At 50.5% G+C, this 13,168-nt stretch overlaps 1 protein-coding gene across 1 annotated transcript in view; it reads right to left on the bottom strand.

Annotated features, from left to right (window-relative positions):
• Window positions 1-13,168, bottom strand: part of PLCG1 (phospholipase C gamma 1) — a 39,656-nt gene that overhangs the window by 11,852 nt on the left and 14,636 nt on the right. The window contains exons 2-9 of the mRNA XM_032294938.1: window positions 3,893-4,045; window positions 3,688-3,781; window positions 3,497-3,544; window positions 1,176-1,260; window positions 996-1,079; window positions 729-763; window positions 446-518; window positions 236-337 (exon numbers count right to left, since the gene is read on the bottom strand). Of these exons, the coding sequence (XP_032150829.1) occupies window positions 236-337; window positions 446-518; window positions 729-763; window positions 996-1,079; window positions 1,176-1,260; window positions 3,497-3,544; window positions 3,688-3,781; window positions 3,893-4,045 (674 nt within the window). The remainder of the gene's footprint in view (window positions 1-235; window positions 338-445; window positions 519-728; window positions 764-995; window positions 1,080-1,175; window positions 1,261-3,496; window positions 3,545-3,687; window positions 3,782-3,892; window positions 4,046-13,168) is intronic.

The raw sequence follows: 13,168 nt of genomic DNA on the forward strand, positions 1-13,168 counted from the left end.
GTCCAGGAACATGTGGAAGGGAAAAGAAAGTGAGCCCCTGCCCTGTCCAACCCGAGATGGTAGGTTGGGGATAGAAGAGAGAGAGTGCTTGGTTCCAACTGGGGATGTGCAAGATTCACAGTAGGTAGGAACAAGGTGGCATCCCTAAGGACCACCTAGCTCCTGGAGCCCAGGTGGGGTTCTGGTTACCCCTACCCATTCTCTGACAACAAAAGGGGTGAAATGTCAGGCTCACCTCATCCAGGAAAAAGTATGGCTCCTCAATCTCTCGCAAGGGGTCTCGGAGGAAGCTGAGCATGAACTCCTGCACCTGGAGGCGATCAACAGCCCACAGCTCCTGATGGAGTAGGGAGGGCAAGGCAGGGCATGAGAGAAGCCTCCAGTCAGTGATGAGCCCACCACTCCCACAGCCTGACACCCTGGGCCAATGTCAGCCCAGCCATACCCCCTGGTAGTCAAGGAGGAACTGCTGGAACTCAGGAAGGGACACTCGGCAAAGCTCCGGCCGCTCCCCAGCCCTGCAGGGAGAGAAGGTAAGCTGGCTAGCATGGTCAACAGACAATGAGGTGCCCCATGGAAGGCAGAACCCAACTCCCAGCTAGCACAGCTTCCCAGAATAGTCCAGTACGGTTCCCCACTTCCACTGCCTCCCACCTGGATCAGGAATCACCCAGAGGAGAGATGAAGGGGACCAAGGAAAAACCCCACCTCCCCACTCCAAACCAAACCTCAGAGTACTGGCTTCCAAGAAGGGGAGGTCCATCTGCAGGAAACAGAACCTGGTCAGGGCAAGAGCCCCTGGGAGGCCATGTGGGAAAGGGGCTAGTAAGAAGACAGGCTAGAGCAGCAGATGGGGGCAGGCCTCAAGAGGAGAAGAACTGGAGAAATGGCACACAAAAGCCCCTAAGCAGGGCAGCAGGGCTGAGGCAGGCAGGGTTAGGGGTGGAGTGAAGGAACAGGGGCAGGGGTTGAGGGAGGGCAGGTGGCTCATGCACCGTCTTCTGGGCGCTGTACATGAGGCTGCGGTACAGCTGAGCAAACTGCCCATAGGTGATGTCCCCACTGCGCTGCTCCAGGTCCTACATGATACAAAGCAGGATTGACAGTCAGGCCCCCATTTGCAGGGCTCTTGACTTCCCCTGCCCCATCTACAGAAAGCCCTGGGGGGCACTTACCGTCAGTCGCTCTCGGAGGAAGCGCATGTTGGGGACCCGGTAGTTGACCTGCGACAGCATGTTCTTCAGGTCCTTGGCTGATATACTAAGAAAACAGGGACATCCCCAGTGGTCTCATCCAGCTTCTCATGACCTCTGACCTGTGGGTCGAGCCCACCTGGGGCTGGACAGGTAAACAACACTATTCTGGGAACCTGGAGTCCTGAGGGCGAGACTGAATCAGAACCCATGGGGTGACCAAGATTAGTCCCTTCCTTTCTTTGGACCTCAGTTCCTCATCTGAGCAAAATTAATTAATTAATTAATTAATGCCTATAATTCTAGCAAGGAAGAAGTGAACAGATTCAGTAAAGTGGGTCAGGCATGGGAGGAAGAAAAATCACTCTCCAGGCCTCCTCTCCCACCAGCACTGCTCAGGCCTGTGCCGAGGTGGTAGTCAGCTCATCTAAGATAGAAGGCAAGGCTCACTCACAACTTCCTTGTTGGGGACAGCATGGCAGTAGGTCCCCACCTGCTGCCCACTGAGATGCTGGCAATTTGGTCCTCAGAACCCACGAACCCATGATGGGGAGGAAGAGGGAGGTGCATGCTCCACCAAATATAATTACTGGCAACTGGGCACCTCCTGGGGCTGGACAGGGCCTGGCTCCAGGAAAGAAACTCAGAGAACAGGCACCTCTGCTCTCCAGGGGTGTCCTGCCCAGGATGTGAGGCTGGGGACACTGCTGGACCTGGCAACAGGATGGACAAGAAGGAAAAAGAGGCTTTCTCTCCTGGAAGGTGGTGTCAAGGAGGGGAGGGTGGGTTCACCTCCTCTGGGACCCAAGAGCCCGGGAGGAGGCACCAAAATTCCCCAAGGGGACTCAGCTCCACACTGAGTGGGTTAAGCACCACAGAGGGAGGGCTGGCTCTGTACAGGTGCCATCTCCTCTGATCCTCAGTCACTCAGGAGGTAGGTGCTATCAGGGTCCTTGTTTTCCAGTGAGGAAACAGAGAACTTCTGGTGGCAACTGCCTGCATCACCAACCTTGCCCTCTATGGACTCTTTCCCATCAACATATGAACAGCCTGTTACTTCGTCCACCAAAAACACACGTCTTGTCCCTGCTTAGCTCTCTAGCTATTGCCCCCCTTCTTTCCTCCCCTCCACAGCAAAACTCCTTGTAAGAGTCATCTTGCTCCCTCTAATTCCTTTGGGCCCCTCACCACTTGGTTGACACTGCTCTTCCCACCATGTTAAATCCAAGAGTCAACGGTCAGATTTCACCATTGTGTTCTTCCCTGGGTTGTCAAAACTCAACACTCTGGGGGTTGCTCCTCTTACTGCACTAGTTGTCCTCTACCCCTCCAATCTCTAACATGGGGGTGATCTGGGATCAGCCACTGGACCCTGTCCTTTTCTTGGTCTGCTTGCCCCCTAGATGATCTCACCCAGTCCTGTGGCTTTCAGTGTCATTTACATACTCCCAAGTTAATATGTGCAGCCCCAACTGTGGACCTAAACTCACTCTAATCACCCGCTTACTCAACATCTCTCCCTGGACAGCTCTAATAGGCATCAGAAAACTTAACATGCCTCAAAAACTGAACCCCTGAGATTCCCTCCAAATGGGCTTGTCCCTTGATCTTCCCATGTCAGTCAATGGCAACTCTGTTTTCCAGTTGCTCAAGCCAGAGACTGTACTATTATCCTCTACTCCTCTCACATCCCATAATCAATTTGTTAAGGACCTTCTTTCTGGCACTATCTTCAAAATACACCATGGCCAAAATCTACCATTACCATCATGAGCCAAGCCCTTTCATCTTTCACCTGGAGTATGGAAGCAGCTCCTAACTGAGCTCTCCACACAGCAGCCAGAGCAATCCAGAGTAACCCAAGTCAGATCACATCACTCCTCTCTTCAGAACCCTTCCATGGCTTCCCCCGTTCCTTTCAGGTCAAAGGACCTTACCATGGTGCAGCACCCACACCATCTGGTCTTCGCTCCCCTTCTCTCCTTGGCTCTTCTGGCTGCCACAACAGACTTCAGAGCCATGAGCTTCAGGGCGCTCTTCCCACATTACTGGCCACCCTCACCTCCAGGACACCCATTGGCAGGCCACACACCATGTGGCTGGCTCCTCTCACCAGCTCACACCAAGGCCACCAGAGGGCTTTGTGCAGAAAGCTACTTGTGCCAGAAACTTCTGCCCACCCCTTAGCCCCACTTAAGGTCCCCAGGATCCTCTGGGTCTCCAGGCAGCTGCTTAGAGGCCCAGCTAAGGTTCTGGATGCCCATACCCACCCCGCTGGGCTAGAGACACAGCTCAGTACTTACCGATCCTCACGATTCCGATCCACTGAGTAAAACTGCTTCCGGAGCCACCTGGAGAAGAGAAGCCTGAGGTGAGGGCAACTTCTCCATCTAGGGCCAGACCTAGGAGATGTCTGGGCACACAATGGTCTGCTGTTCCTGTCCCCTGGGTCCCTAATACTCCCAGCCCTAACCCCTTCCGGAGTGGTTCTTACCTCTCAATCTGCAAGGGTGTGGGTGCCTGCAATGTATCCTCCATCAGCCAAGTTAAGCCCTTGATCCACATGTTCACTTCATCCTCAGATGTGGCTATGAGCAAGGCATAAACAGCTGCACCGAGGGCACATATCTCCCACTGGGGAGGAGCCAGTGGTCATTCCTCTAACTATCCCCTATCTCCTCTACCCCCTTGACTCCCACCTTGCAGGCTCAGGGTCTTCAGGCGGAATTCCATTCCATAGAGAATGACAAAGCAGTGTGACTGGTCCGGCCGGAAAGCGGGGTCCTCTTGATAGCGATCAAAGTCCCGTGAGGTCTTCCCTGGGCGGATCTCCTTGATTTCGCGAATATCAACTAGGGAGGTAGTGAAGAGACCAAGATCAAGCTGGGGTCTCCCAGAGTCAACACCGAAAGGAGGGCAGCCTGGTTTCCTCATTCTTATACTCTCTCTCAGGGAGGAACCCCAGAGGCAGAGCCAAGACCACTCAGTCATGCTGGGTAATAAGCGGGTTGGGTTGAGTCTAGCGATAGACCTTTGCTAAGGGCTCAGAGGTCAGAGAAGGCTATCTGGGGGAAAGGCGGTTATGCGGGGTGTCCCTTCCCTGTCTTTGTTCCCTGAGACATTTTGCCCTGCAAAAGAGCTGGATTCCAGAAGGAGAAATGGAGACCCAAGGCTGATCATGAGGACCACTGCCTAACACAAGGTACACACAAATCAAGTCATAAAGTCCCAGAGGCAGGGCTGGGTAGGTTAAGATAGGCCTCAGGATCCCCAAGAGAAAGGCTCAGGCCCAGAAGACTGGTGCATCCCTGAAATGCCTAATTGCTAAAGACATCCCCACACAAGTCTCAGCAAGGGAATCCCCACCCCACCCCCTGACCAAGGCATTGGTGGTCCCAGAGCAGCAGCCATCCTGGACCCAGACCACCATTTTGCCCAGGACCATTTCCTTATCGTAGCTATCCAAGGCCCTTGCATGCTCCCCTGGCCTTCACAGGGCATAGTCAGAGAGGTACATAGGATTGAATAGCGGATGACCTGCCTCAGCCACTAAAACTTGAGACAATGATGGGTAACTCATTTAACTTCTCACAGTCTCAGTTTTACAATCTATAAAGCAAAGAGCTTGACTGAGTTTCTCTAGAAGGCAGGGTGGTAGAAAAAACATGCGCACGAGCTCTGGGCGAGACTGCTTGGACTAAAATCCTAGCTCCAACTCACATTAGCTACGTGATCTCAGTAAAGTGACAGCCACTCTGATCTCACTGTTACACTTGTGAAGAGAATAACATACAACAGCATCAGAAAGATGCTGGTAAGATCAAAAGTTGTAATAGCTAGAAACACCCAGCACTGTATATGTGGCACATGGAGGGAGCCCATCCAATGCTGACTCTTCTGCTCCCTCACTAAAGGTGCTTAGGTGCACAGGCTCTGACACACTATTCAGCACAGGGAGGGGCTGACCACTGGCTGGTGGGCATATATTCCAGCCCAGAAGTCACTGATTTAAGGTAGATGAGGGCAAAGGAAAAAAGCTTAGCTTAGCCAACAGCGATGACTTTAAGTATTCCCTAAGCTCGGAAGCCTCTTAAAATGCTCTAAGCCTAGACTGACCTGGTAACTTTGGAGCCAGATGCAGTGCCAGCATTTACCTGGCCAGCCCCCACCCCAGGAGACCTTCCAGACCAAACTGCACACCAACCTGGCTGGAATGTCCTAACGGCCCAACTTCCCCAGATGTTCTCTTCTTGTCCCGTCCCTATAGCAACTGCCACAGAACTCCCTATCTATCCCACTTGGAAGAGCGGGCATTGCTTCTGGCCTTTACCCTACCTCCCCAACACATTCCTGTTTCTACTTGGAACCACCTGTCCCCTCAGCAAATCTCTTTGGCCTTTCCTCCTGCCTGCCCTAACCCCCTGGTTCTCACCAATCAGCCATCCTTCCCCAGTTTTCTGGCTCTTCATAAAACATTATTCTGACCACTCCCCAAGACCTTATTCAATCCCTTCCCTGGGCTGCCCACTGCCAGTCTAAGGAGAACAAACACCTTCTATGGCCTTCAAGGTTCTTTGTGGCAGAGCCCAGGGATTTACCTCCCATCTTTGCCCTCTCACCCTCTTCTCCATCCACACTAAGCCATACCTAGGGCAAGAATAGCTGGTGCTTCCTATCCCCATTTCATCTTGATTCCTAGTCTGGGAATGTCTACCTCTCAGGCTCTCTTCTCTTCCATCAAGGTTCCAACTGAGAAGTTCCTTCCTGTGGTACTCACACACTTGATGCTTCATGCACACACTGTACATGTACATCCATTGCTCACATCCTAAGGCCAGGCAGGGCTCCTCTGGAGCTTGCTGAATGACTGAACCAAGAAATTAAAAAAGCAAGATACACAGGCAAAGGGAAGGACAACCAAATACAGGTATTGATCGACTTACGACCTATGCAACTTACGACCATTCTACTTTATGACCACAATCGCTAGCCACGGCTGCTCCACGTCTGGCAGCGCAAACGTTGCCCAGCTGGGCGTACGACAGTGCGGACCAGCTTCCGGCAGCACTACCATCTCCACACGCACCATTTCAACTGTTATCCCAGACTCGGTACAGCAATTTGTGTTTTGTGTCTTGGATATTTTTCATCAAACACCTCCCAATAAACTTCTTATACATTTCGAAGCAATGGACCCAAACATTGAACGATTTGCAAGGATTGAACGGATGGCGCACGATATGTTTCGTCCGTATCGTGAAATTTATGAAGAAAAAAAGAAACATACAATTCAGACAAAGCTCACTATGTTTATGAAAAAACCAACTCCGGAAACCCCAACTGCTGCCTCAGATGACGACATCAACGATCCGCAGCCAAGCACCAGCGGCCAGTAAAATGTTTCGTACATGTTTATATATTTTGATATGTTTTGCAATTGGGAAAATGTTTCCTATGGTATTTTTTACACCTGTATTTTGTATTTTTGTATGCACCTGTATTTTGTAATTTTATATGTTTTGCAAATATTAAACCAGTTGTACTGGTAATGCAGTGTTTTACTTAAACCTGACGAATGTAAAAATAAGAAACAAAATGGTGTAGAGATGATACAAATGGCATAAAATGAACAAAGAAAAATATGATATATAACAATAATGAAAGAAAATTATGATAAAATATGACTTAAAGATTTTTATAACATCATTTCACAGTACTGTACATATAGCCTACTCAACTTACGACCAAATTGTATTATGACTGGTCTGTCGGAACCAATCGTGGTTGTAAGTTAAGCACTAGCTGTAGAGAAAAAATGAATAGTTACATTCAGGTAGGAACAGGGGCAGGGAGAACTGGGCCATAAAAACCTAACTGAGAACACAGGGCTTCCAAGGACAGAAGGAGGAGCTTCCATCAGGGGAAATGACTAGATAAGAAACTGCAGAACAACCACAAACTCTGCCTTTTGAAACAGAAACCAGTCTGCTCTTCCGGTGTGAAGCTGCTGTCATCCCCCTTCCACACCTTCTTGCAAAGGTGAGTGTGAGTACACACACACACACACACACATACACACAGAGTTAACAGGCCTACACTCCTGCACATATTTCCATTGAGATCCGTCTGAAGGAAGAACAGGTGCCTGAAATAGGGACCAGGTAGGCACAGAGCAGCTCAAGGCCAGGCATCATATTCTCCCAAGTTCCCATTGGCCACATCTGGTCCCTTGTATTGTCTTCCATAAGGAGGCACTGGTCTGGCCCTAGCAGGAGAGTGAGATGCTCTACTAGGTTCTTGAAAGCCACATCCTGTACCACCTCCCAACCTCACCCCGCATCCTCCTGCCTCCCAGAACAAATATGGCAGTGTCCTCTTTCCTGGGAGAGCCAGGGCTGGTTCCCAGGAATTTCCGAGGAGACTCCCCAGAGAGGAATGGCCTCTGCCCTGGTTGCAGGTAAGAGAGAGATTGATCCAGTCTGGCACAGTTTGGTCAGACCTCCCTGCCATCAGTCAGGAGGGCAGGAAAAGAGACCTTCCCAGAACTTGGGCGCTTGAGAAGGGGAGAACAGCTTGGAACAGTAGGAAAGTCACACCTTATACCCAGAGATCCACAGCCTAGCACTCTTCCCCAACTCAGAACCATGAGAGAACAACATGCAGGAGAACTATGGGGAAAAGAAAAGACAGAGGTACCAAAAGACCCTCACTATGAAGAAGATGGACAATCAGGAGGAAGAGCTCTCTGAAAACAAGGGCAGGATCCCACATCTAGCAGCCAGGAGGCCTGATGTGTGGTATGATGACAAAGGCCTCATCCTCAGTCTCACCTTGACCCAAGAGGGCAGAGCCCGGCCAGCACAGCCCATCAGGGCTGCAGCATATTCATTCCTCTGAGCACCAGGCCTCCAGGCCCGTGGATGGCTGCCCAGGCTTCAGGAATGGCACCATGTCCGCAAGCCCACAATGAATGCTGCCTGGGCTTTAGGAATGGCCTGAGCGTTACCATTCCAAATATGGCTATTGTAGACAGTGACAGGATAAGCTGTTTGGGGCAGTGAGGGGGATCTAGTCCCTTATATTTAATTGCCCAAAAACTCTCATGAAGAAACAGTCAGTCTTTCTTGAGGGGCTCTGAAGTAATGAGGGACCACACATGCCTATGCCTGAACTGTATAAACAGGTCAGCTCTGAGGACTGAGAACCTCCTCACAGGCCAGGCTTCCTGGTGCCCCAGGCTGAATTCTGAGACCCTTGCTCTGCTCCCTGCCCTGGTAGAGATCTGCCTTCTGCTTTCAGGAAGCCTGCCCTGACCATCCCCTTCCTGGCTTAGTGAGGAGAGCCACACAGCTCTTAAATTCTAACTATGAGGCCCTGGCAGTCTCTCACTCTTTCAGCCTCAGTCTCCCTGCTCAGGAAACTGGAAATTCCTCTAACCTCACATGGTTGCTATGAGGACCCTGCTGGGAAGTGCTGTTAACAGAGAAATCTGGGGACAGCCCACCTGTCTACCTGTGTGCCTAGTGCCACTAACATGTGGCCTACAAAAGCTGGCAGTAGGGGAGACAAATAAGGCCACTTGTCAGGGCTCCACTAGATGCAAACCCAAACTTAGGTGAGATAAAGTTGGTCCATGAAGAGAAGAATACAAGCAGCTATTTCGTTCTGTTCAAAAAAAGAAGTCTGGCAGGGATGGGGGCATTGTATGGGGAGAAAGGGGATTCTTAGGGAGTTGAATTCAGATAAGCATATGCAGACATGCTGCTTCCTGAGCCTGCAGCACCCCACCTGCACACTCACCAATAGTCTGAGGCATGTGCACCCCCAAAGATCAAGTTTCAAATCCAGGCTCCAAGCATAAAGCAAGGTCTGCAATCTTCTCTGGTTTATCATGAATAAGATGAAGGCTTTCGTAGGAGTAGACCCACCACAGAACCTTACATGTAGGCACACTACTACGCAGACACTCACACAGGAAGGTCAGCCTTGGCCTGCCCTACCTCAGATTCATTTGTGTTTTGTTTTTTTGGGCAGAAGGAAATGTACCTGCTGCCTGGCACCAGGGGCCAGCTCTAAGCATTGAGGCAAAATGCCACAAGACTGAATCTGTAAAATCAAAGCTTGTATGATAGGGCCAGGGAGACTGGGAAGGGGGATGGTTCCTTTTCCATCTCGTCCTTCTTCTCCCCTCCTTTCTCACCTCAGGGACAGACTCCTGGCCTAAGACCACAGAGATTAGAGACAAGTAGTTACTTAGAGCAGAGCTGCTTGGCCATGCAGTCCTGGAGAGCAGTCACCTTTTGGACACACCAGAAATAGCAGGTGCTTTCCCTTTAAAAGGAGCCTGTTTCCTCATCTGAGCCACTCTCTGCCCAAGCATTCTGGAGCTGTGAAGCTACACAACCCTCAGGGCCAGCTGAGAACCTGCCTCTGCAGGAGAGTAAGTCCCCACCCTGGGACAGCACCCAATCCACTGAGTGGGGAGACAGGGTGCTGTCAAAGGGACAAGGTGGGCAGCCAGTCTGGAGCCTAGAAAAGGGGGAAGACAGTAACCACAGAGGACCCATCTGTGTGCCTGGCTCTTCTGAAGGTAGGGCTGCTCCCTGTCTTTGACTCCTGCTCCCACCCTGACTCCTCCCACACATCAGACCAAGCTGTAGGCTTGCGACCAGCTCTCCTGCTGTCCAGTAAAGTGGGATAACCACCCTGTCTGGCCACCAAGGGATGTGCATAAGGGCAGTATTCCTGTTACCTAGGCAGAGTTCCAGGACAGCGGGAACCCTAGGGAAGAGAAAGGCAGGGCTCCTCAGAGCACAACCAGTGAAAGCCAGCCAATCCTGCCTCAGGTGGCAGACACATGGCAGGCCCTAGAAGGGGGAGAAGGAGCCCAACCATCAAATCCAAGACCCTAAATTAGACCCAAGCTTCTTGTTGAAACCTGTGTCCTAGTGTCGTCTGTGCTCAAAAAAGCCACTTCCAAATAGCCCAACAGACAGAGGTCCCCCAAATTTACAAGTCTGTTAACCACTCAGCAGGTAAAAAGGGTATAGAGAGGTATTATGAACAAAAGCACTGGTAAGGTGTGCAGGAGGCCTGGACCCATCCATCCATCTCTCTTATTATTTTTTTTTTTTTGAGATGGAGTTTCGCTCTTGTTACCCGGACTGGAGTGGAATGGCGCAATCTTGGCTCACCACAACCTCTGCTTTCCAGAGTTCAAATGATTCTCCTCCCAAGTAGCTGGGATTACAGGCATGCACCACCATACCTGGCTAATTTTGTATTTTTAGTAGAGACAGGGTTTCTCCACGTTCGTCAGGCTGGTCTTGAACTCCTGATCTCAGGTGATCCACCCACCTCAGCCTCCCAAAGTGCTGGGATTACAGGAGTGAGCCACCATGCCCAACCTGGACCCATCTCTGTGAGCCTCATTTTCTTCATCTGCAAAATGGAATCACCACTCCTGGCACCTCCTTCCTTGGACTACAGTAAGATGCCAACGAGGTAAGAGATACAAAAGTGATTTAATCAGAAAGGGACAGGAGGACATACTGAAAATTAAATCCCCTAAATGAGGAAGATATGGCCAAAAAAACCACCAACAAAAGTACCCCAAATTTCTGAACATGAAACATGCTTTCACTGAAATTTTCTTTTTTTGAGACAGAGTCTGGGTGTCTTGCTGTGTTGCCCAGGCTGGAGGTTGCAGTGGTGCTATCTCAGCTCACTGCAACCTCCGCCTCCCAGGTTCAAGCGATTCTCGTACCTCAGCTTCCCAAGCAGCTGGGATTACAGATGCACGCCACCAGCCTGGCTGATTTTTTTATTTTTTTGTAGTAGAGATGGGGTTTCACCATGTTGACCATGCTGCTCTCAAACTCCTGACCTCAAGTGATTCACCTGTCTTGGCCTCCCAAAGTGCTGGGATTACAAGCATGGGCCACCGAGAGGGTTTTCCCTTTATAAGGTACATACACTCTCTCTAGAAGGTTTAGACAAGAGGATCGCTTGAGGCCAGGAGTTCAAGACCAGTCTGGGTAACAGAGCAAGACCCCACCTCTGCAAAAAATTAAAACAACAAAAAAAACTTAGCTGGGCATGGTAGCACATGCCTGTAGTCCCGGCACTTGGGAGGCTGAGGCGGGAAAGATCACTTGAGCCCAAGAGTTTGAGGCTGCAGAAGAGTAGCTCTATGAGCTATGATCACAGTACTGTACTCCAGCCTGGGCAACAAAGAGACCCTTTCTCAAAAAAAAAAAAAAAAACAAAAAAAAAACCCAAAACCCCAAAAACCCAAAGTATGTAAGCTAATTGATGTAAATGGCAGCAAAAACCATCCATTTAAACATGCATGGAATAAAGAAATTTTCTAACTTAAAAAAACTGCAACTCATGCTAAACATGAAAGGTCTCTTTAAAATCTAAAGAGCTTGAAAGAGGTAAGTGAAGATTTCCTGGATAGGTTCCTTCCCTTCTGGGGGTTTTTACTATCCCCACCTGTGGGCTGTGGACCCCAGAACTCCTCAAGGCCTGTGAGCCCCGCTCTGCAAAGGGCACTATAGGAAGGCAGGCAAAGCCCAGCCCTCCTCAAAAGAGTCCAAGTCCAATGAACAAAACATGACCCCAGCCCATGTCTCCCCTCAGCCTTCACACACCTACCTCCTCACTTAAGCCCCAACCAGGCCCAGGCCAGGGACACACTAGGTGCCCCCTCCTCTTTTGTGTGTCACCACTTGTCACACCTGCTGGTGTTTCCCTGGTGTCTAGGCCACTGGCCTATGAGCTCCTCCAAGGAAGAAAGCACATTTGACTCTTTTCTCCATTCCCTACCAGTCCAACACAAACCCAGGGCCTGGGGAGGCCTCAAGATGTTCAGAGTACTTAAGAGCAAAAGTAAACACATGGGAGTTTGATTCCAGAGCTAATTATCTAACTGGCAGCAAAGGCCACAGATGCTCAGAGATGGTACCAGAAAGATGGTATCAAGGATGGCTTCCTGGAAGAGGTGGTGCAGTGGGCCACAGAGGCTGTGGGGCTACAACAAACACTGAAAATGCAATGGTTAATGGGGTGACAACGTGAACAGAAAAAGAAGGAACAGGCACAGTTGGGGGGGAATGTGACTCCTGGGGGCCAGTACAGTCTGGAAACTGGCAGGTGCCTACACAAAGATTCCTATAGCCAGTAGGAACCACGGCAAGCTAACATAGCTTTGGGAAAAACCGAATAGTAAAAGCAGCAGGACGCTAAGCACCCACGCCCTGCTGGGCCCTAAGCCAAGACCACTAGGAGATTCAGGAGAATGGTCCCAGGAGTCAGAATATACATGTAGATCTTTCCCAAAATGACCTCTCACCAATCACCCTCTCCACATGTAGCCTGTGGCAAACAGTTGAATCCCTCCCAGTCCCCAATCCCCATACCAAAGAAACTACACAAGTAGGACCCAGGAAGACTGTTAACGGAGCTATACCTTCTTCCACCAGAGGATACTGAAACACGGACAAAGAAAGGTTCCAACAGAAGTGACTGTCATCCACTTCTGGCTCCCTACCTCAGCCACCCCTTCCCAGGTCCCTATACAACTCCCTATGGGGTGGGACAGGCACTGTACTACAGATTCCCCTTCACAGGGAGCCAGAGGCACAGGGGTTCTGCACCCATCAGGACCACACGGCTTTGGCAGGGTTTTTGCAGCTCTGAAGGAAAAGGATGGAGGTAGCTGAAGAAGAGACAAAGATAGAACCTGGACACAGGTCCGAAGAAAGCCTGATGCAATAATAGCCAGGCCACAAGATGGTCAGCAACTCCCAAGCTGGCTGTGTATGCCCAAAGCCTACGGAAGGAGCTAGAGTTCTCCTCACCTTCTCTTCCTGAGACTGTAACATTCCTCCTCCGCCTCTCTGTAGAAACATATTCACAAATCTGAGGTTTCCCTGAGCACATCTGGCTGCCACCAGAGGAAGGCGAAAGTG

The sequence above is a fragment of the Sapajus apella genome, unplaced genomic scaffold (assembly GCF_009761245.1).
Source record: "Sapajus apella isolate SASKATOON/1434 unplaced genomic scaffold, GSC_monkey_1.0 scaffold33, whole genome shotgun sequence".
NCBI lineage: Eukaryota > Metazoa > Chordata > Mammalia > Primates > Cebidae > Sapajus > Sapajus apella.